Raw genomic sequence first — 25588 nt, 5'->3', positions numbered from 1 at the left:
GCATCCTATTTTATCCCCCATACATCCCCTAAAAGGTTGTCTTTTAAAGGTGAACCTCATTGAAAATAAAGTTATATATCAATGGAAAGCTTATGATGTCAGGAAGCAGAAAAGAATATTTTTTATTTGCCTAACGTACCAGGCTAGACAAAATCTCCATGCAAAGATTGGATATTGGCACCCCCCCTAAATTACAAAACGAAATCGTTCAAATTGGGCGCTTTCGTTGATGACGTCAGCTCGGGGACACACAGTTACTTCCGGGTTTGATAGTAAACACAATGTCCATGCATTACTGTGTCATGCATCGGGCCGATGTACGAATTCAGTCATTGCCAACTTACTTTACATGAAAAATATCTTCAATAAAATAAGAATAAAATGAAGGAAACATCATGATCAAATAAAGAAGTTCCTGAATAAAGTGTGTGGATAAAAATGGAGAAAGTGTTGGCCAAGCCATCCCAAGCCATCCACGATATGCATAGGGAATATTACAGTAAAGCACGAAGAGCGAAGATTCGCCAAGAACCGGAATGAAAACAGATTGCAAAAATAACTGCTAGTGCTACCAGTTCAGATCGTCCCACCAAGTTGAGATGAACTTATCACAATGAGAAAATGAGGGAATAGAATAAGGTACATGTACAGGATTTTTTAAAATTATTTCTTAGCTTTGCAACCGGTCATGTATGATAGCCGAACTCGTAGATACGCACGTGCACGGGATGAACCATGGTGGATGAACTCAGTGACTGATCGAGTCTCAGTCGCCGAGTGTATCCGCGACTGTACTGTACTTGCAGACAAAATGACCGATTTGATATTCACATTCTGATATTTCCAACTATATTGCTACTTCATCAGCAAAATTTATTCCTGTAAATGTTCATATCAAGGAACGATTGATCAAATCAGCTAATAGTCTTACACAGCAGAAATTCTCCCGAATACGACGCTAAGCGCTTAGCGCTGTTTGGTCATACCCGCCTAGCAGACATCAGCTCCTGCAATTTCTGCAGTATGTCGCTACTACCATCATCCATACAACAATTTACATGGATGTTTTTCTTTTTCAGTAGGGCTACACCGATTGTTCTATCATCAAGAATTGTGACAGAAATGACAATATTATAATTTAGATTTCAGAATTCCATCAAATATTCGGTCTACTAAGCCTAAATTGTATTTATAAAGTATGTTTCTTTCAATTGTGAATTCATGGAAAGAATATTTTCCGCAATGAATGATATCCGACCGGGAATGATCACGGCGCTAGATATGAAAAACCTTTTTATGAGCTGGATTTAATGAAATCTTTTTTTGATTACTGCAAGACAATATTTTTTAGAAATCAGATATTTTATAATGAATCAAGAACAGGGAATGTCACTTGATAAGCAAGTATTTGATGTTTATATTATGCCATGACCGGACACCGGTCGCAGCAAGCATTTGCGCATGGAATAATTGATCACAGCGCCGAAATTCAACTCAATAACCCAATTATACCCATCCAGTTTCGACTGATTTTGTCAAAATTTACGGAAAATTTATGTGTTGACAATAATTCTATTATTTGCAACTTGAATATTCCTCTAATTTTAAGCTTTATTGCGAAAATACATAGAATAGAGAATGTCACAAACAAGTATTTAATTTGTTTATTCAGTCCATGACATGAGCGGTATACGGTAGCAGCAAGCACTGCGCATGGAACTGATCCCAGCGCGAAATTCAAAATCAATTACCCAATTATACCCAGCGAGTTATGACTGATTTTGTCAAAATTTACGGAAAATTTATGTGCTGACAATAATTCTATTATTTCTAATATATATAGAAGGAACCAGCAACTTGAAGAGTCCTCTAATTTCAAGCTTTATTGTGAAAATCAGACTTGCCGGACAGCTTGCAAAGTACAGGAAGCAAGTCTTGTTTACATGTTTCCGAGTAGGTTCACGTGATCATAACCCTGAGCTTACGTCACGAGCATTCCCAAGGTCATAGACGATTGATTTGGGTGCTTTTTTACGCGCTTAAAAAGACCAAAAATTCATTCATTTTTTAATTTTTCAGCTTTATTGGCCATCAAAAAAATCGGAAAAAATAATTTTTGGTATCCTGACATCATAAGCTTTCCATTGATATATAACTTTATTTTCAATGAGGTTCACCTTTAATAAAGACTTCATACTGAATCTGTTTACTTTTATTCATTGATATGTCCTGCATATTGGTATCATCCTAATATTCTTGTTGTTTATCTCTGCAGCAAGCTCATCTATACCTTCCAAGGGTGGGGAGCACCAATATCAGTCATTGAACAAGTAAGTTACATTGTATAAAGGCCTCACACTTATTACTGTACTGAAAACCGCATGCCAGTCATGATGAGTCTTCCATTATCGATAACATTTCAAGACTTATGTTGATTAGTAAGTTAAATATTGATCATCATTCATGTCAAGATCATTCTTTTTTTACACAAGTGCAGTATCCAACTGGAGGCAACAAATTTCTTTTCATGTTCATATCAATGTTAACATGATTGCTTTTAATTGTGTTAAAATTCATTACCACTCAAACAAGTAAGGGACTTTACTGTACAAGGTGTTTGTGACATGATCTGATCCGATGAGAGCAAACTCGGCAATATTAGAATTGAGATATAAGCACATGTAAGTAGCAAAAAGCACAAGAAAGTAAGTATCTATATAAAGTTCATAACTTTCAACATCAGTAAGCTTATGTACTGAGTAAATTACATGTAGTAATAGTAATAACACAATTTTTGAACTGAGTGGGTCAGATTGTGTCACATATATATCTATGCATATTGAAAATGGGCCTATACAAGGAGAGCTAAATAAGTTAAGTAACATCGCTATACATTTAAGAAATTCTGCCCATATTTTTTTTTTCAATTCTCTTTTCCTAGGCTCCAGCAGTTGATGTGGTTGCAGTAGGCCATGTTGATGGCACAGTCATAGTACACAATCTCAAGTTTGATGAAACTATCATAACATTCAAACAAGAATGGGGACCAGTCACAGCCATAGCCTTTAGAACAGGTATATTCAAGTGATATTGCAAAGAGCATTTACATGTATGATGGTTCATGACATATTATAAGTTATATTTGTTGAAGCTCAGTCAGTCTTGTCGAATTTAATGAATGGCATGGACTATTGATCTACATTGTACAAGACTGCAATAATTGTTATCAAAGAATTTTTATCCTTTTACAACAATCTTACAAAGATCTGATATGATTGACAGTTCAAGTAGTAGTAGTAATGTATATTTATTTAAAATTGCAGCCCTAAGGCTGAATTACATGACAAACTGCAATCTTAAAACACATCAAAAAAATGTACAACAATCAAAATTACAATTATTGCACTTGATGCAAATAAAACACAATTTTATCACAGCAGCAAATTTAAAAGTCATGTATATAAAAATATGAAAATGATAAAATTTCATTTAAATCATCACAATGGCATATGTCCTCAGTGGCAGTTGAGATTGGATTAAGCACTTCCTTTCTCTTGACCCAAAGGCTGACAGTAAAATTGTTAACTTGATTGTTGGGAGTGGCCTTCTTTTCCTTGGTCTTTGTCTTCAAATCTGTTTCTCACTTCTCTGTCCATACATGCCAGCATGCTTATATAGGCTATTTAGCCTGGCTTGAGCATTTTGTTTGAGCCTGGTCCCATCAGGACCCAAGCGTGTCTCCACACGGAGCGACCGTTTAAACAAACAAATATAAAAACAATGAGAGGAGCTGATAGAAATAGAATAAGTTGTAAAATTCTTGCCCAGGACTATCCTGCAAGCTCATCTCTGCAGCTGTTCAAGTGTTTTAGACTGGCCAGCAGTTAAAGATGAGGTCTTATATACCCTTTAGAGGTCTAATATACCCTTTGTACACTGTAATCAGCTCTTCATGCTTACAAGCAAATTTTTTCAACATGCGTAGCATGTACATGTACAGCCAGCCGTTGGCCTTTTTGGTGATATCAAAGATGTTTTTATCCCATTTGAGATTAATCCAGATACCAAGAATTTTTGCATCATTTACATATTCAAGTGTAGTGTTGTTAATCTATAAGCCAGATGGAAGAGGTACATCTCTTTTAAAACACACCTGGAGAACCTGACACTTTCTGGGATTTAAGCGTGCAGTTTATTGTCACTGGTCCATTGCAAAAAGTTATCTAAATCCTCCTGGAGTTTGCTAGACGTGGGATGAGTGCGATTCTCAGCAAGTGTCAAGTCATCCACATATTTCCAATACCTAGTTTTCATTCATTTTCATTCATTTCATTCGGCTGCGAAGCAGGCGACTACACAGTTTCTCCATGTACTACGATCTGAAGCCAAAGTGGCAATGGCATCTGGCAGTAGAAAGTTGTCAAAATCCCCCAACAGTTTTTGCACATAAGACAAGTAGGATGTTCTTTGCCTTCCAGGTCTTCTTTTACCATGTAATGGGGTGTAGAGAGCATATCTTCTGCATGGTTCATCTTCCTGCATCCTCAGGATATGTCCCAGGAATCGAGTTGTTGTGATCTGACAGAGTTGATAAGAGGCACAGTGTTGGTGATGGCATAGACCCTTTCATTACTAACATGGTCGGTGCGCTTGATGTTCAGCATTATCCTGTAACATGATGTACCAAAAGCGTTGATCTTATTTTCCATATCAGTAGATATCACCCAGGACTCACAGCCATAGAGCAATACTGTAACACAAGTGGTGTTAAACAGCTTGACTTTTGTTGCAACAGTGATTGTTGGACTTCTCCACAGATGCTCCAGTTTCCAAAATGCATACCAAGCAAGCGCCTTCCGTCGGGAGAGGTCACTGGTGCTAGAGCCCATCATGGAACCAAGATATTTAAAATCAGTGACATACTTGATGGGTTCTCCGTATACTTGGAGTGGTGGCTGAGGATTGCAGTTGATGGTCATGTACTCAGTTTTGGGAACACTGATGATGAGACCCAGGCTTTCTGCTGCAGCCGCTGTTCTGGTCAGCTGTGCCTGTGCCTGCGGGATGGAAGATTCAAGCAAGGCAATATCATCAGCGAAATCCAAGTCGCTCAAAACCTTGGCAGGATAACGCCTGGAGCGACGCTGGTGTGTTTCAACACCGCTGTTATTACCCTCGGTAGCCATCGTCATCAAATAATCGATGAGAACAATGAATAGGAATGGGGCCAGAACATCCCCTGCAAAACTCCAGTAGTCACTAGGAAGGATCCGAGATGTTGCCATCTACCAATACTGCACTTTGCGAATTAGTATACAGTACACGTATTGCCTTTACAATGCTCTCAGGGATACCATAGTGCCGCAAAACAGAAAACATCATCTTCCTGTTGATTGAATCAAAGGCTTTCTTGAAGTCAATGAATGTTATAGTTAGTGGAAGTTGGTAACTATGGAAAGCCTCCATGATTCTACGGAGGATATGCGTTTGCTGTGCACAGCTTCTGCCTGGTCTAAATCCGCCTGGTTACTTCTTATTACAGGATCAACATGGTCCCTGATTCTATTCAGTAGGATCCTATTGTACACCTTAGCTGCAACTGACATCAGTGTGATTCCTCTATAGTTGTTCATGAGGCTGAGGTCTCCTTTCTTTGGAAGGGGAACAATAACATACCTAGTATCAGGGGTAATATCAGTGGCAGAATCATTTATTATGCCTTGAAATCCCAGAGGACACTAATTAAGCTTTGAATTTCACTGTGCTTTTCCAATGGATGTAAGTAGGTTCCAACAGCAAATAAATTTTCATCTAATCTAATGTAGTCCAATCTAGCCATATCTATACATTGGTTCGCCTCAAGTTAGTGACGTAGTGACGTTGGTATGTACTTTGCTGGTCGCAGTGTGGAATCGGGCATGTAAAGTTAATCGTGCAGAGCATACAGGCACACGTACAAGGGGAGTTTGTCAGCACGCTTGCAGTGCAACTTGAGGTGAACCAAAGAATAATCCTATCTAATCTAATCCACTTGTATTCCTCAGATGGTCAACCCATTATGGCTACTGGCAGTACACTGGGCCACATAGCACTATGGAATTTGGAAGAGAAGAGACTTCAAGCCCAGATGAGAAATGCTCACAGGGAATCAATAGCTGGCATGGCATTCTTACAGTCAGAACCTGTCATGATTACTAACTCATCAGATAACCATATCAAGGTCAGTGAAAACTTTTAAATATCTTCCACTTCCCATAATAAATTTCTCCCATTTCAATTTTCTGTACTGATTTGCTAACTTGTAAAACTTGGGTCGATAGCGACAAAATGTACCTCAATGAACAGTGCACATCTATTTCTTGATTCTTGATATTTCAGAACCTTCTTATTCAGACAAAATTGATGTTTGTCAAAATTTATAATTACAAGTTTATATTCTTTCTCATTTGCACTGTTCCTAGATGTGGATATTGGACCAAGCTGATGGAAGTGGCAGGCAGCTAAGGGTCAGGTCAGGTCATAGTTCACCCCCAACTAGAATACACTTCCATGGCAACAAAGGTCAAAATATTCTTAGTGCAGGTATGGTATATAATGTTTTGCAGATTTCATTTTACAAATTAAGCATACTGCTACCAGCGCAAAGTATTTTGCATAATGTCCTATGCACATGTTTGACGTCACATATGGTTAAACCATATACCGGTGGGACCAGAGTCTTGTCCTAAGTCCAGAGACCTCAGAGAATTGTTTGATGCCTACCCAAGACAAGGAGATATGAAGTTCAAGAAATACTTCCCAAGACACCTTCAAAGAGGCATTATAATGGAGTGCTCATCTGTATAAGGGTGAAATAAGGCTCGGAAGGTGACTGCGCTGGTGCTCTACCAATGGATTACTTCTCTCTACACATGATGGTTAATGCTTAAAAGGAACCTTGCAAAAGATAATAAGTCTTTTACATGTACTGTAATTTGTGTCATATCACCATAGTTTTTTCCCAGGCATGAATCCCAGATTGTCATATGGTCGCATGTCATAAGTTGGGTACAATTTCCATTACATGGTCAAAAATGACAAAAAATGAATTTTTTGATATGTTGTATATATTGACAACCTCTAACAATTAACACCACTTTTAACCTTAGCACATGCCTAATTTTTGAGATAATGCTTAATTACTAATTAATTAATACACAGGCGCCTATGTAAATCTCAATTTTCAAATGCATTTTTCTCAAATCGGACCTCAATTACAAAAATGACTGTAAAATTTTTATTTTATGCAAGAATGTCATCAGATTTGGAGGATATGTTCTCAATACATTAATGCTTGAAATGAACTATTTAAAATAATTGTACGTATGTTAATTACATTGTGGAGGTCAATGACCTTTTTATTTGTAATTAGCAAGATGGTTATTCTATTGTTGAGGAAATGAATATCAAGAAGAGAAATGTACATTAGCATATTGCTAAAAATACTGAAATTCAACTAGGGTTTCATTAAAAATGAAAAAAAGGAACATATAACCCTTTAAGGTGGTACTACACCCTTGATAAATTTGTGAATATTTTTGCATTTTTTTCAAAAATAATATCACACTGGTAACAAAAGTTTATGTATAATATATTATAGGGGTAAGGAATCCAGTTACTACACTGGAATGTCAGTGACTCAAGACAAGCGGTATGTTATTTATGATAAGAAAAGAGGTACCGCTAGAATGTACCTCATTTCTTAACATAATAATGATCGAACCCCTTGTCTTGAATCACTGAAATTTCAGTGAAGTAATTGGATTCCGTGCCCCTATAATATACATATAACTTTTGTTACCAGTGTGTAGTTACTTATTTGAGAAAAATGCAAAATTAGTCACAAAATTTATCACAGGGTGTAGTACCACCTTAAATAGTTAGTAATTGTTTTAGGTGTACAAATTCAACATTCAAAGCTTTCAATACATCATACCCTCACTAGATTCGTGAAAAAAGTAACCAGTAGTTTTGACATGCTGACATGTGAATTTTCACATAGGCCCTATTGCACACTCCCGCATCCGCCTGCTCCACATCCGCCTGCTCCTCCACCCCTGGCATTTTTCATTTCAACTGATGTGATTTTTTTACTGAATAATATATAATTATATGCTTCAGTAGACTGAAAGAGTATAAAATTAGGCTTAAAATGAGGTATCAACCACTGCTGTAGGATATGGGGTTGCGGAAAGCCAATCAAATTTGTATCGCAATTTTCAGAAAAGTGTAATCCCTCCACCCTTTTTGCATACCCAACTTATGACATGCGACCATATACATATGAAGCATGAGATGTTTTATGTTATTGTAATATTTTGTAAGTACATGTAAGTAATCTGGGGCCTTTGTAAAACATTGAAGTTACAACCTTTGAAGTTTGTTAGTTAGTGGGCTATTCCAGTTGAAATCCATACATCCCATATGTAAGACATGACCTGAATCTCCCACACAGGGAGTGTGTATTTCAAATGGGATTACCTGAATGGTGTTGAAATCTACACTCCCTCTGTGGGGGATTAAAGTCATGTCTCCATAGGGGTGTATGGAATTCAACTGGAATAACCCAATTCACCGAGCATGGGTAGGGACCAAGGCAATATGTGGTCCATGGGGGACAAAGGTAGCAAATTTGAAATTCAGATCAAGGTAAAAATATGAAGTAAAAAACAATAAAATACATAAGAAAAATACACTTCACAAAACTTCAGAACTTAAAAACAAAGGATGCTAGCCCTTTGGTATTTTCAGTATATGATAGCCTAATGTTAGTACATGTATATAAGGTGCCTCCATTAGCCCCCATGGAGTAGATTGTGTCACATATTTACTCTCCAATGTAAAGAAAATTTGTAACATCCATTTCTGTAGTCAGAATTCAAGCCAATTCTCCATCCATTAAATTCTTTAGTGCAAATGAGTACTCTTATATTGCTTCCATACAGGACAAGACAGCTCTCTGAAGTCTTTCTCCACTGTACATGAGAACCAGAACAAAGACTTGGGTCAAGCCTACTACAACAGAGTCTTAGGCAAGAAGAAGAAAGCCAAATTAGAACATCTTAAAATGCCACCAATCACAGCATTTGTATCTGGTAAGTATTCATACCACACTATGTACATGAGAACCAGAACAAAGACTTGGGTCAAGCCTACTACAACAGGGACTGTACATCAGACGTATCGAATAGCATTCTGATGTGGTAGACGTTTCCAAAATCTTCAACAGGGGTAGTGCGGATTTGAAATGAAATAGCCCAATCACTGGAAACTGTTGGATATACATAATCACAGGCCGTCACAATTCCTGTGTCCGATAGCCCGAGACAATTGAATTTCATTTAGGGCATGTTTTTTTTTCAATCAGCACTGCCTGTTTGGGCAGTCACATTTTATGCAGCTGAGCTTGTAATAATTAAAACTTAATACATTATTACCATATGTGTCACAAAACAATTCATCAAACTTGTTGATAGTTCCATAGTAATCACTGATTATTCCATGCTTAGACTGATTGTTGTCCACATCTCAGCTCCAATTCAATTAAATATTCAATATCAATCCCAGTCTGTTGTGATATAGTTTGATATGCTGTAAATCTCAATATGAGGATATGATATGTGGAGTACCCCAAGGCTCCATCCTAGGCCCATTATTATTCATTTTGTATGTAATGACAACTACCTGGCTAACATTTGATTACTAATAAATCTGTTAGTGCTACGAAAATGTACGTAATTAATGGACGATGGACTGATTGCTCACATCTAAATAGAATGCGTGTGCATCATGAATGAAAGTTGAGTTTGCAGCTTACCTGTGCTGATCCCCGGGGCAATGGGCCATGCTCATTTGCATACAATCATGAAGATGTACATGTCATAACATGTTGTTTATTGTTGCGTCATCAATGCCGACCTGATATTGGCTGATAATGCTTACATTTTGGGCAATTTTCAGGCAAGTTATTTTGCAGTGGTGGCTGCCTGATCAGGCTAGTAAAAAATATCGCGGCCTGCTTAATCATTTTGATGCAGTCTGTATTTATAAGGTCTTACAGGAACAGAATCATTTTCTGTGATTCTTCACAAATGCTTACCATTTTGTGTGGTATAGATATAAAAGAAACTGCATAGTTCTTGTTCTATCTTGATGTCAGTTTCATGGTTCACCATTAGCTTTGCAAATGTTTTGAAATCACTACACTAGCATTACCACATTTTGAGTGAGAATATGGGTGTGGAAATACTAACTTATGTTTCATGTTTGATATCCCTCGCATATAGAAACAAGCAGAGAAAGTGATTGGGATGGTATCGTAGCCTGTCATCAACAGTTGCCCCTAGTTACCACATGGAACTACCAGAGATGCACTATGGGTAAACATAAACTCGCACATGATAGGTTCAAAGGTCAAGATAATGTCATAGCAACGGTAAGCCTTATGATATCCAACAAATGTGATGTGGTATGTCAAAACCACTGAAGCAGATTTGGAAAATTTCAAAGGTCAATATTGTGAAAAAGGGGAAAATAGTGCAGTGATTTATAGTGCACTACGCATAGGCACAATGCCTAGATGTTGATCCACAAGCCTCAGCACATGTTACAAGTTGTTGTTGACCACTACAGCTCCACATTCCATAAACCATTAAATAAACAACAACTCAGAGACATTGCAGCATAGGAGTGCACATCCTAGACATTCCACAGTTGACCTTCACAGCCAGGATCAGGTCTTCAAGTTTCGTACTGGATACAACATTTGACAATTAGCAATAAGTTTCTTCTCCAGGGGAATTTCAAACTAGCTCAATTTTCCACAAGAGTGTACTAAATCACCGCCAGGATTCAAACCCACAACCTCTTGCGCCATAGTCGAACGCCTTATCAATTGAGCTAACTTGACTGCATGACTATCTTCACTACAATTGAAAATCAGGTTGATCCATTACATTGAATTTCTTGAGACCTTCATTTAAAAAGCACAGGTGAAAACCTGTTATCCCTCAGTTATCTCCTGAGGGGTTAAACACGTACCTCATTGACCCCTTCAAATTCCATGCCCAAACCCCTGAATTTCAATTCAATTCAATTTGACATACAATGCCACAAATGTAAATGATGAAAATCTGACATGTTGAAAATTAGATGCTTTTATTTATCAATCTGTACAAACATTTATTAAGCGCTCTACTGAGAACACAGTGCTTAACAAAGAAAAACATATAAAGGGGATGCTTGATGAAAATAAGATGCTAGTACTTTCGGTTCAAACTTTCAAATAGTCCCGGGGCAATTAAAGCTGTTTACAATGTGTCATTTTACAAATTTGCTGCAGCCAGCACCTCCTCTTCTCTCATTTACAATGACAGCCAAGTTTCTTCTACATTTCAGGCAGTAGATATCACATCATGTGGAAACTTTGTAGTAATTGGCTGGAGCACAGGCCATGTGGACACATATAATATACAATCAGGATTACACAGAGGAACATTTGGACAGCCTACAGGTTAGTGCCATGTCTCTGTCTGTCAGTTTGTCTTGTTATTGGCTGGAGTACAGGACATGTCTGTGTAAGCTACACAGTAGATCCTAAGCCTAGGACAATTGACATGGTTTTTTTTGCTACCCTTGTTTCAAGAAAATCATTTCTAATTGCAAGATTATAATTTGTAGAGATCTTATAGGTCAAACTCTGCATATTTCTTGTCCAATAAAACAGTTAATAACTGAGCATTTTGTCATCTGCCAGATGCCTACTTGTAGACACTGAAGCTTCCACATGGACTACTGATAAAACTAGAAAAATTAAATATATGACTACCTTTTGTTTGCAAACTGCAGAATTTATGAAATAATATGGTTGCATATTTTGTTTTACTTTTTTACTCTTAATTTTTGTTTGCAAAAGGGCTGTCTCCTATTGAGGGTGCTATTATCGAAGTTTACAGTTAGATTTAGGTGTGTTGGTGTAGCATATTGATAGCTTTAATCAAGGTTTTTATGACTTTCCTTGCAGCCCATAGTGGTTCAGTGCGTGGTGTAGCCATTGATGGCCTTAATCAAGTCACAGTGACAGGGTCAGCAGACCAGACAGTCAAGTTTTGGAAATTTAAAACCAAGCATTTACTGCACACACTGGACATAGAAAGTCCAGTCTGTCAAATGTTGCTCCATAGAGAAAGGTAAGATTACAATATGCAAATATCCCGAGTGACCTTAAAAACTCATGACCGCTATTTTTTCTTTCTTTTTTTCAAATTTCCTGGGAACTGGAAAAGATTTTTCCTTGTGATACTGTACTATTTTAAACACAGAAGAAGAAAACTAATTATTTGAAAATATAATTTTCAATGAAATGTGTACAGGTTTCACATTTTCATGAAATCAGATTGCAATTGCCTGTTAACATTGGCACCACTACAGAGCCCCTGATTGGTTTATTACATGATATAATCATCTGAATATTAAACCACTCAAAATAGCTTTTAGATCTCTCAACACTTGTAGCTTAACCCTGTTCAGCCCTACTGACCATTCTTATCATGTTCCTGATTGGCTCAGCATGATATAACCCTTGTTGTAATGAAGCAAAATAGTAGTGCCAATAATTATACAGGGTCAAACTACAGCCTGCCCCAATAAAAATTGTGCAACCAAAAATGACTGATTTGTACTCAAAGGTATAGGTTGGATGGAGTACTAATTCTCAATGCCATTTTGTAGTGAGAGCAGAATTAATTCTTACTGGCATTCGTTTGTTTTTCTTTCAAAGGTACTTCCCCCTTTTGTAATTTTATAAATAATATGTTAAAAGCTTGTACCAGTAAGAAACAGGTAATTTTTCTCTCCTTTTGTTGCTGCAGTTCTATGTTGGCACTGAAAGCACCCTGCGGACTAATTCACCTCCAATAAGGTTGCCATATTTATTCACTCGCAGATCCTTTTTTGTCTGATATTTGGTCACTGAATCATTACGTAATTTTTCTCTCACAGTTCTATGTTAGCAGTGAATACAGATGATTTTACCGTACATGTGGTAGATGTAGAACTAAGAAGAGTGGTCAGGAGATTTAGTGGACATCAAAATAAGATTACTGACTTGGTAAGCTAACCTAGAGTCCGAAGTTTTCCGTTTTACGGAAAATGGAAGAAATTCACGGAATTGGAGGTACAACACGGAAAATTACATTTTTATATGATGTGACAAAAATTGTTAAAAGATAAGAGAAATAAATGTTAAAAACAATCATGAGTTGTGTATGTCAATTTTTATGATAAAAAGACTGTTTAATAATACCAAAATAAAGGTATATTACCGAGGCATGAACCCCCTATATCCCTCCAAACATCGTAATAGTTGGCCTATTATCATGAGAACATTCAAATCAGAGCATATTGATTGTGATATTGAACACTTTATTGTGATATTAATATCATAGTTTATACATTTTAAGCTTTATTCATGACACGGATTTACAAATATTACAACACGGATTACAACACGGAAAATGGATTTTAGAAAACGGTAAACTTGGGACTCTAAGTTAACCCCTCCTATTGCTTAACTCTCTCCATGCGGATGTCGACTACAGAAGACAAGTTTCAAATTTAATTTCAGAAGAAAAATGCATTAAAATGAGTACAAACAACTCAAGCCTAGTATTGGTTCAGTGGTTCTTGAGATAGCTCTTGATATTTTCTCCAAATATCACAAAACTTGGAACTTTTTATGTTGAAGCATATGGCTTGCATGTACCTCTATGGTCCTACATGGTTCCTCATTTATAAAGCATCCATTTGGGTACTCAGTAGCCAAGGTAACCCAGAGTCATTAGTGAATCCTGTTATGGCCTTTAGTTCTGGTTATCTTTCAAGTTCTTTGTTAGTTAAATCTAAATGTTCCTAAATATGTGACCAATCTACAAGGTGTTATGGGCATAAGTGGGTTTGGTCATTGCTGTCTTTTTCAAGAGAAATAACTCATGATATTTTCCTTTACAAGAGAAATAACTCATGATATTTTCCTTTACAAGATAGTTTATTCATGATATTATCCTTTTCAAGAGAGATAACTCATGATATTATTTACTTCAAGAGAGAACTTATGATATTATCTTTTACAAGAGAGATATCTCATGATATGTGACACGATCTGGTCCGGGGGAGGGGGGGCCAAAGGAGGCATTTTTGATAATTGAGTTACTGTAATTATTACATTATACATACAATAGGCTATCATTTACTGTAAACACCAAAGGTCCAGCATACTTGGTTCTAAAGTTATGAAGTTTTTTGATGTCTACTTTCTTATGTATTTTATTGTTTTTTACTCCATATTTTTACCTTTATCTCAGTTTCAAATGTGTCGCCTTTGACCCCCATGGACCAGATCGTGTCACATATTATATTTTACAAGAGAGGTAACTCCTGATATTATCTTTTTTGTTTCAGACATTTAGTCAAGATGCACGCTGGCTTGTGTCATCATCAATGGATTGTACTGTAAGAACATGGGATATGCCCACTGGCAGGTAATGTAGCAATTGATACACTGATTGACCAATAGTATGATTTCCTTTTACAGGCCAGAATAGGCTAGCCAATCACTGTCTCTTTACTAGTCTTTACCGGAAATTACTAGCTGGGGACTGTTTTTGCTATTTGACATTTTTATATGAAATGTGGCTAAAAATACACAAAATACAAACAAATAAATGAAGAATTGAATTAGGGGTTCATTCATAGGATTGAGGGCATGATCTCTGTTTATGCCCTAGGGCATAAATAGCGATCATGCCCGAAATCCTATAAATGAACCCCGTTCATACATACACAACATTCTTAGCAATTCAATACAGATGAAAATAATAAGGGTTTACAAGTTTAAATAACATTTCCATACCGTTTTCCTTCATAAATTGGAAGAAAATGAGCAGGCCTACTTGCAGGAAGCAGCACGGCTCATGAGGTCAACGGCCGGGAGTCAACGCGTGATACGCGTTATCTTTTGCGCTCCGCGTGAGATGGGCGCGGTGACATGCGCGTGTACGCAACACTACCAAATCGTGGATCGTGTTAATTGGGTTCCAACGTTGCGTGACGCAGCTTGTTTATGCCCTGCGTACTGGTCATAAACGGTATTTATGACCAGCAAAAAAGGGCGCAAATCCAATCAGAAACGTCGTTATATCGTGAGTATGTATGAACTTTTGTTCACAACACATAAAGTTGCTCATCTGAAATTTTCGGTTGTTTACACTACAACCTTCATCAGCAGAATGATCCAGTTCGTTGATCGATTTCTTTAAAGCTTCTAACCCTTTGTGGTGTTTAATTTCAGACTAGTTGATTGTTTCCTTTTGGACTCAGCTGCAACCAGCATAGCTCTGTCTCCTACTGGTGATTTCTTAGCTTCCACACACATTGATGATCTAGGAGTTTATCTCTGGTAAGTGAATGCTCTCCACTCCCTGGTTTCGAACTCGCTCCACCTGGGCATCGACTGCAGACGACAAGTTTCTTTTTTTTTTTAATTCAAAAATGTCAGAATTGTTAATTTTCATGACCATATTTGGAACCAGCATGACAAATGCATTAAAATGAATACAAACAAGCCAAGTATTCCAAATAATCATGAAAATTGATTGTGTAGAGGATTGATAACAATATTTGGATAAGTAGAGTACAATTCATAACAGTGATTACTTTATCATTATATTGACTTGTGATTCACCAGTGTAATTTATTTATTTGTTGACAATGTGATATGTTGGTAACCTTGATTTTATTATTATCTAAATACATGTAGACAATTTGAGACATGTTTTCTGTTACTGTGTTCTGAGAATCTCATGCACATGCATGTTTGTTTTGTAATATTAGGCATGTCCACTAAAAATTGAAGTACTTTTAAATTGATTCAGACCTAACTTATTGGCTGGGAATTGATGAAAGAAACATTTTGGCGTTTAAATAATCTTAATCGGACGTTTCATTCCAGAGATATGGCCTTTTGAGTGTTACGGTTTTATATAGGGCTGCTAGAACATGTTAAAAAGTTAAAGTCCAAAAAGGATTACTAACAGAAAGTGCAATTTTAAGGTACTTTTTCTTAATGCATTTATTAACTAGCGTTATCTGGAACATTATATTTGCTTATAACAACATCCTGTACATTTTGTCTTCAAAAATAGTTACATTTTATGACTATGTAAGTTTGCTTGTCTGATTCACTCCAAATTCGGAAATAATTGCGTTTGAACACCTGATGCGCGGAATGGTGTCACTTCAACCTGTTGTAGTTCTCATCTCATTAAATTTTACAATAAAAAAAGTTGATCTCTGCATGGAGGAAGGTCCTCTCTATTTACTGACCAATCAGGAAAAAGTTTGGTTAATGTTTTCCGTGGAATCAGGAATTTCTTGAAACACCCTGATATAGGCCTACATTTGGATCAAAAACAAGTATGTACGCCATTTAACAGGCCTGGGATTTCTTGTATCGATCAGATTCTCCATAGACAATACGTGTGTGAGTGCACGCACACAGTAAATGAAAAATCGTTCTAGTGGAAACTGTATGGACAGTGGGCATCCCTAGTAATATACATGTATATTCTTTGTAGGTCTAATAAGACTTTATACAGCCATGTGTCATTGAGACCGTTACCTAGTGACTACACACCAACTATGGTGGCGCTTCCTGGTACATCATATCAGGTCAAACAAGAAACAGATGAGGACATGGAACCAAGTGATGAAGCAGCTGAACCAATGGAAGAAGAATTCCAGTCTCCAGACCAGATATCAAGGGATCTTGTCACATTATCAACACTACCAAACTCCAGATGGCAAAGTCTTATACACCTGGATGTTATCAAGGTAATCAGCTGCAGGCTATCACAAGAGAACACATAATTAACTCTCCATGCAGGTGTCGACGGCAGACAACAAGTTGCTGATTTGAGACTGATAAATTGGGCTATCCCAGTTGATATACATACACCCTGCTATGGAAGACATGACCTTAATCTTCCACACCAGGAGTGTGAATTTCAAATGGGGTTAACTGAATGGGTGACTCCACATGAAACCTACACCCCCTGTGTGGAAGACTAAGGTCATGTCTTCCATAGGGGGTGTATGGATATCTATCAACTAGAATAGCCAGTTGTCCATGGCATTCATCATAATTAAATGAGTGTATTGTAATGTGCTCTTATGACATGCATGATGTGTATAAATCAATATGGTTGTAAGCTTTGAATATATACATTCTATCCGTTTTAGTGTCATAGCTTGGTTATTTCTGCATAATTTGACTTCATCTCAAATTAAAGAAATTGTCCTTGGTGGTCATTATGGTCACCTTGATATCAACCTTCACTTTGACTATAAGTTAACGATTCATGAACTGCAACCTTTATTGTGCTGACTGTAAGTATCAAAGCAGCATCAATTGTGAATCCCAAGATCAAACCAATTTGGCTGGGATGCCTTAGTCAGTGTAAGAATAAGAGTTAGCACTCTCCACATGAATGTTGTCCTAAGATCAAACAAATTTGGCTGGGATGCCTTAGTGTAAGAATAAGAGTTAGCACTCTCCACGTGAATGTTGACTGGGATGCCTTAGTGTAAGAATAAGAGTTAGCACTCTCCACGTGAATGTTGACTGGGATGCCTTAGTGTAAGAATAAGAGTTAGCACTCTCCACGTGAATGTTGGCTGGGATGCCTTAGTGTAAGAATAAGAGTTAGCACTCTCCACGTGAATGTTGGCTGGGATGCCTTAGTGTAAGAATAAGAGTTAGCACTCTCCACGTGAATGTTGACTGGGATGCCTTAGTGTAAGAATAAGAGTTAGCACTCTCCACGTGAATGTTGACTGGGATGCCTTAGTGTAAGAATAAGAGTTAGCACTCTCCACATGAATGTTGGCTGGGATGCCTTAGTGTAAGAATAAGAGTTAGCACTCTCCACGTGAATGTTGGCTGGGATGCCTTAGTGTAAGAATAAGAGTTAGCACTCTCCACATGAATGTTGGCTGGGATGCCTTAGTGTAAGAATAAGAGTTAGCACTCTCCACGTGAATGTTGGCTGGGATGCCTTAGTGTAAGAATAAGAGTTAGCACTCTCCACATGAATGTTGGCTGGGATGCCTTAGTGTAAGAATAAGAGTTAGCACTCTCCACGTGAATGTTGGCTGGGATGCCTTAGTGTAAGAATAAGAGTTAGCACTCTCCACGTGAATGTTGGCTGGGATGCCTTAGTGTAAGAATAAGAGTTAGCACTCTCCACATGAATGTTGGCTGGGATGCCTTAGTGTAAGAATAAGAGTTAGCACTCTCCACGTGAATGTTGGCTGGGATGCCTTAGTGTAAGAATAAGAGTTAGCACTCTCCACGTGAATGTTGGCTGGGATGCCTTAGTGTAAGAATAAGAGTTAGCACTCTCCACGTGAATGTTGGCTGGGATGCCTTAGTGTAAGAATAAGAGTTAGCACTCTCCACGTGAATGTTGGCTGGGATGCCTTAGTGTAAGAATAAGAGTTAGCACTCTCCACGTGAATGTTGGCTGGGATGCCTTAGTGTAAGAATAAGAGTTAGCACTCTCCACGTGAATGTTGGCTGGGATGCCTTAGTGTAAGAATAAGAGTTAGCACTCTCCACGTGAATGTTGACTGCAGACAACAAGTTCCAAATTTTCTTACAAAATTTTTGAATTTCACATTTTCATGACCATATTTAAAATGCATTAAATGAGTTCAAACAAGCCTGGTATTGGTCCATGGTTCTTGAGATAGCTCTTGATATTTTTGAGAAAATATCTTAAAAGTAGAACTTTTCATGTTGAAGCCTATAAGACCAGCATACAAAGCATCATTAGGAATAATTGAATGTGAAGTAGAAATACTGGTTAGATAGAGTAGAGATAACAAAATATCTTGGGTCTGGTTACAGAGATGTACAATTTCCGTATTTATACAAAATTTGTTTCAGATTTGCCAAAGCTTTCATATTTTTCCGTAATTTTAGTATTTTTCTGTAATATAATAAATAAATCTCGCAATCACCGTCTGGAAAGAAAAACTATAAAGGGCACCTCCAATTGGATGATTTGGACTAACCTAGGTCATAGGTCTAAAGCAGTAATTATTTACCATCTATGTATCGTACCATGTGCTACTGTGTGCCTGTGTCTTTAATAATGATTATGAGTGTGTGCACATGTTTAAGTATAATTAAATCACAATTTGTGCATGAAATTTGTGTGAAAAAGCATCAACGTTTTGTTAGGGTTAAACATCAAGATTGTGAACAATAAATTATAATGGATGTTGACTAGACAGCGGATATCCAACGCTTTTCACTAATGGTAACTTCTTATCAAATCCTCAAGTTTGATTTCCCAATGTTCATGATGTTTGCATCTCTGACTCATGCATTATCTCAGCTTCTGTCTATGTTTTTTACTGTAATTTATTGAAAGAGCTTACCAGAATAAAGATAGAATGAATGTAAAATATCTATTCTAGAAGGGCCTCCTAAGGGTTTTTTAAGTGTAGAAGCCCAGGAGCTTTGGGGGCTTCGCCTGCTCAAACCCCACTGGGGTGTTGCCCCTGGACCCCACCAGGAGCCCTTAGCCTGGACCCCAGTTGTGATGGGCAAGAGCTCTGCTTGCTATGCTTCCCTATAAAAATACTTTTCATATATTTTTATTAAGGCTACTTACATCTCTGGTTAGAATTCTAAATAGGGTATGTAGTGGCAATTAAGATATGGACAGTTTGATTTCAGCCTACAGAGTTTTATAAATACTTAATAATTTGCTTATTCATTTATTAAATTTCAGAAAAGGAACAAGCCTACAGAACCACCTAAAGTGCCTAAAGCAGCACCGTTTTTCCTTCCAACAATTGCTGGTCTGACACCAACATTTGCAGCTCCTGAAGAGGAGAATGATGAGGTAAGTTAGTATGCAAAGATATTCCTTCATGAGGGAGCAGAATGCAAAAAACTAGTCAAATATGTCTGAAGCCACACAGTTAGATGTTCTTGTTCCAAGAGCAACTTTGTAATGGTCCTACATTTGTATTTCAAAAGTAATCAGAATATGAGCATATGCTCACAAGTCCTACCCAAACATTTTGAATCTCCATAATACCCCTGTCGTATGCAAAAGAGATTGAAAACCAAGTCTGGGTGATTTATGGGTAAAATACTAGATATAAAAGCATAATTGGGAAATAAAAATGCAATTTTAACAGTTTTTGTCTTTATTTTGTCTTTGGGTCATGATAAGTAAATACTAGTGGTTTTTTAATTTTTAGAATTGAAAGTAAAATTCACTTTTGTGATTTATAAAAACGAATCATTTTCTCCTCAAATTTAAATTATTTACCTTCAGTTCTTCATTTCCTTTCTATGCATCTGTGTATAAATCTCTGTGTTACTTTAAGATATGAAAAGATTTTATTCAAAACATTTCCCATGAAATATGGGGCTTTTTGTATTCAAACATATTGTTTATAAAAAATGTCAATATAAATGCTTATTTTGTTTTCAATCCAGCCATCAGCAAAGCGCCTGAAGAGAGCATTTATTGGAATGAAATCAGACTTATATAAAGCACTTGAGCATGCTTCAGAGACAGAGAAATGTAAGTAAATTGTTTTTTGATTTACATAATGAGCCCCTTTTGTTTTCTTCTCAGGAAACTTTCTGCTCATTGGGTATTCCATTTGTAATCCACCCACCCTCTGGAAGATATAGCTAAGGTCTCCCACAGAGGGAGTATGCGTTTCAAATAGAATAGACAATTGGATAACCTCCAGTTATAGGAGATATAGGTAAAGCCATACACAGGGGCATTATAAGATTCAAAGTAATTAACCCAAGCTTATTATGTGAAAAACATAGTCCCTCTGTAGAAGACCTTTATTAAATCTTCCGGATCCACAGGGTATGACAGATTTCAAATGGTATAGCCCATTTTGTGAGAATAGGTATCACTCATGACTTATTCTCTCCCAGTGGCCATCTCTCATACTAAAATCCTCAAATAAACAAAGTGATTATAGATCAGTTTTGATTTTAGTAGAAAAGAAAGACACACCACCATACTGTTAGAGGAATAGATATCGATCTTTGGAGTGGGGGATCGAGGGGGTCTTGAATCATAGTTAAGTTTTCATTCATTTACATAAGAATTAGGACTTGGGTAAAAACATGACTCTAACACAGGGCACCAAAATAACCACTTCACTACAGTTCTCAAGAAAGCTTTTGATACATTGTTTAAAGCCTCATTCAATTCTACAAAATGGTATATAGGCCTATAAATATATGTGACACAATCTGGTCCATGGAGGCCAAAGGCAGCAAATTTGAAATTAAGATAAAAGCAAAAATATCGAGTAAAAAATACATAATAGACAACACAAAACTACACACTTTCAAAAATGCTTTGTTTAGCCTCCATGGATCAGATTATGTCATATATTAGCTGAGACAAATACTTTAAGTATATTCATCTCAGATATTAGTAGGAAATTGTTTTCTAATTGGCATCTGTTCAGAAAATTTAAAGTAACCCACGGGATCCTTTGAAATTCTGCCTAGAGTAAAATTTTATTTGAATGAACACAGCTGCCAACAGCTGTACATGATCTGACTGTGATCGTATGTCGCATATTTCAAAATACAACGCGAATGCACAACTTGGATACAATAATGAAAATACTAAGTTAGCATGGTTGGATTCATTTCCAAGTTACGCACACGTACATTTGGACGTTTAATCACACAGTGCTACAGGGACAGTCATCACACTGTTTTTTAAAACAGTGTGATGACTGTCTCTGTGAAATTTCACTTGAATGAATACAGCTGCTAAACACTTAAAAGTGTTTAGCAGTTGTGTTCATTCAAGTGAAATATCTACTGTACATTGTAGGTAAGTTTATAAATTGATGGTTGTCATTCTTGTACCCATTTAGATGAGCCAGTTGTGGATTATTTGAAGAAGCTGAACCCATCATCTATTGACATTGAGATACGTTCATTATCATATGAGGACACTGGATCTACACAAGCTATGCAGCATTTTATTGCCTTCTTGAGACACATCTTCTCAACTAATCAGAACTTTGAGATAGCCCAGGCCTATCTAGGACTCTTTTTAAAGGTGAGCATCAATTCTCTCATTACAGGATTGGGGGGTGCAGCAACACTTATGCAGTGTTGAATCTAAGCTGTGAACAAGATGTTGATGGGCTACATTCATTATAGACTACGTACAGGAAAGTTCTCATGACAGTATCTTTGTTATTTCAGTTCTTGAAAATAGTTTGTAGTGATTCAGATCATTTTCAACAATAGAACTACTCAAAATATTGAACCTGCATATACTTCTGCTTTTCAACATTTCTTCAATCCTAATGGAGACACACACATCTTATGAAAGCTTGAACACTCACACAATGACTCGCTGCACCGGTACTGTGATAATCGATGACTTACTTGTAGTTTTAACTTACTGCATAACTTCTTTGACACAATAAAAAGTGCATACCAAAATTGTCAACTTTTATTCTCTAAAACGTGCAGTGGTTTTACATACATGTAGGAATGGTTAAATTAATTAAATAACAGTAATATAACAGAGGTCAAATGATACTTATTTTATATCGAAAAGAGAACTGGTTTGACACAATGTATTCCAATTTGAACCACTGTGCAGTACATACATCATTTCCATTTGTTCGCAGCTCTAATCTAAATGCAGTAATATTTATCCTGGTTTCCTTTTATGTGTTTCCTTATTTCAGCTCCATGGTAACACTTTGTCTAAGGACACATCATTGGTTACTACGTTATCAGAATTAGCAGAGGACCAATCATCGTCATGGTTACGGGTACAGAAAGAATTCAACCAAAGCCTGTGTTTGATAAATTTCTTGAAAAATGCTGCATTATAAACATATTAGCATACATGACCAGCATTGTCATGCCAACAAATTAGGCTTTATTGTAGAAGTGTGGTGATAACCATGGTAATATCGTTGCAATTATATATATTATTGGTTGTGTCAGGTGTAAAACTAATAATTGAATACCTGAGTGGAAGGGTCCAATTTTTTACAAAAATGAGTTAGACCCAGCATTTTATTGCCAGCAGGTTGTTCTTCCTTGTGTGTGAAAGATGAGCCAAAATCCACTCTCTAAAGAGTCTTCCACATAGACTTAATCATGGTTTTCATGGAAGAAAGGCCCAATTCCATGAAGTTGGGGCCTACTTCCACAATTACCAAATCTCTGTAGCTATTTATAACACATCTGCTTACGGAACATGCACTTGCAGTATATTAGTGGAAGAAGGGCCCAACTCCAGCTTGTATTAAGACCTGTACCGTTGCCATGGAAACATATATAATTTTGAATGTAAAAAATACATAAAACAGCGTAATTATGTTATAACAGCATGAATGTATGTAATTTTGTATGTTCATGTATTAAAGTTACCCTGAAGATGAACACATTCTGCCTATAAAACTTTTCCAAATATTAAGTTTTTTCTTAATATCTCAAAAACAGTTTTGATGGAGTTGTGCCCTTCTTCCACTCAGGTATTCAATTGTTAGTGGCTAAAACTATACTAGGAATTTCAGTTGAATGAACACTTCTTACAACAGGTGTATTTGATCCAACCGTGATCGTATTTCAAACGACAACGCAAATGCATGACCTTGGATATAATACTAACCAATCACGAGTGCGTTGGTGTGGTTGGATTCACTTCCGCGTTACGCACGCACGGTCGCACACACTGGCATACATCATGCAGTGTACGTAAAAAAATCGTCACGCTATGTCAGACTGTGCTCATTCAATTGAAATTTCCACTACAGTTTCCAACTTCTTGTACTCTTCTTTTATCAGTCTATAATATTGAATTGATTAATTCAAATTAAACAATTCATCAAGTGGCTATGGGCAGCGCCATTAGACATGTGTCAAGACTACCAAGTGACAGTTGATGGACGTAAACACACAAAAGAATAGGCACTTTTTTGATAATTTTCATTAAGGTTACTGAAAACTTCCCTAGCTAATATATTATACAGCAGGGGTTTCTGCCTTTTTAATATATGTAGCAACTTGTTAAAATATTTTAAAATGTTATGAAAATGTTTTTAACCAGGCATATTAAGGTTTTATTATAACCTTTGCATACCATTCTATAAGTTTGGATAAAATATTTGTCATTACTAATTAAAAAAACAAAATCTAATAAAGTCACCATATATGCGGCTGTTTTATGTAGTGGTACCACTTTTATTGAAAATTAATTTTGGTCTCCTCGCCTTACAGATGGGACTTAACAACTGTAAGATTGCATATACCATTTGTATGGATTGTCAGGCCTCTCTGAAATTGAATTTAGGACTTACCATAATCATCATCTCTTGATGATAATGTACAATGAATTTTTCACATTAGAAAACATTGTAGCTCTTCATTGGGCTGTTCCAGTTGAAATCCAATAATTATCCACTGTGAAATACATGGACCTTAATTTTCAACACAGGGAGTCTGAATTTCAAATTGGGGTACGGGTTACCTGAAAGGGTGGCTCCATTTAAAATCTACTCTCCCTGTGTAGTTATGTCTACCATAAGGGATGTATGTATTTCAACTGGACAGCTATTTGCTACAAATCACAGGCTTAGAACCAGAACTGGTCATGTCTAAATTGATGTATGTGTATTATGTACATGTATATTAGTTTTTGTAACACTTGAAGTATTTAAGGAACTATTTTTGATGATTCCAAATATGTTGGTGGGCTGTGGGAATAGTTAATTATGACCTTGGGGAGGTTCAATGGGGGGGGGGTAGTTTTGCAAGCCGAAGGGGGTGGGGTAACTAAGCAATTTTGCCAAGCAAAAATAAAAAAAGGGGGTGGGCAAGCAAAATGGCAAACATTCATGGGGCACCTCCTAAATAAAACACTCTAAAAAGGCTAAGGAAAACAGTTTAGAATGCTTAAATATGCACATTTTCATGGGGGAGGGCAGAGATGTGGGCAGGCAGAAAGAAAGGGGAAAGCCATTTTGGCATGATGAGGGTGGGGGAAAGCAATTTTGGGCACCCTGAGAGGGGAAGCAATTTTTGGCATTCTGAACTTTTACCTTTACACAGGTACATAATTATGTTAGGAGCCAAATGTTGACAAGTATTCAGTCAGTCAATTGTTCTCCAGAGTAATAATAAACCATCACTAAACCATGTATTGCAAAATGCTTGGATGAGTCTTATTGGCTGCAGTTTTTGGCTTCAGGTAAAATTATGAATTACTTACTAAACTGTTCGTACAAGGTGTCCCACAATGATTTATACCGTGTTTGAAAAAAAATATTTAAAATATTTAGTCAACTTATACTTATTCTGTGACTTCCATATAAATAGCTTGGTTCGTTTTGGCGTGACATTGATATTACTGAAATTGGATGAAAACGGTGTGTGTAATTTTCAGTGCAAAGG

At 36.9% G+C, this 25588-nt stretch overlaps 1 protein-coding gene across 1 annotated transcript in view; it reads left to right on the top strand.

Moving 5' to 3' along the window:
- LOC140169470 (WD repeat-containing protein 36-like) overlaps positions 1 to 25333 on the top strand; it is a 37000-nt gene extending 11667 nt beyond the window's left edge. Inside the window, exons 6-21 of the mRNA XM_072192733.1 lie at positions 2276 to 2330; positions 2942 to 3074; positions 6045 to 6220; positions 6462 to 6582; positions 8985 to 9134; positions 10326 to 10474; positions 11437 to 11551; positions 12062 to 12227; positions 13039 to 13147; positions 14497 to 14576; positions 15386 to 15493; positions 16671 to 16926; positions 19896 to 20009; positions 20615 to 20702; positions 22042 to 22229; positions 22873 to 25333. Coding sequence (XP_072048834.1) covers positions 2276 to 2330; positions 2942 to 3074; positions 6045 to 6220; positions 6462 to 6582; positions 8985 to 9134; positions 10326 to 10474; positions 11437 to 11551; positions 12062 to 12227; positions 13039 to 13147; positions 14497 to 14576; positions 15386 to 15493; positions 16671 to 16926; positions 19896 to 20009; positions 20615 to 20702; positions 22042 to 22229; positions 22873 to 23022 — 2158 coding nt within the window. The 3' untranslated portion in view covers positions 23023 to 25333. The remainder of the gene's footprint in view (positions 1 to 2275; positions 2331 to 2941; positions 3075 to 6044; positions 6221 to 6461; positions 6583 to 8984; positions 9135 to 10325; positions 10475 to 11436; positions 11552 to 12061; positions 12228 to 13038; positions 13148 to 14496; positions 14577 to 15385; positions 15494 to 16670; positions 16927 to 19895; positions 20010 to 20614; positions 20703 to 22041; positions 22230 to 22872) is intronic.
- Positions 25334 to 25588: the final 255 nt, after the last annotated feature.

This window comes from Amphiura filiformis, chromosome 1 (assembly GCF_039555335.1).
Source record: "Amphiura filiformis chromosome 1, Afil_fr2py, whole genome shotgun sequence".
Lineage (NCBI taxonomy): Eukaryota > Metazoa > Echinodermata > Ophiuroidea > Amphilepidida > Amphiuridae > Amphiura > Amphiura filiformis.
Note: the sequence above shows the minus strand (reverse complement) of the source record. Positions and strands in the feature narration are given on the sequence as shown.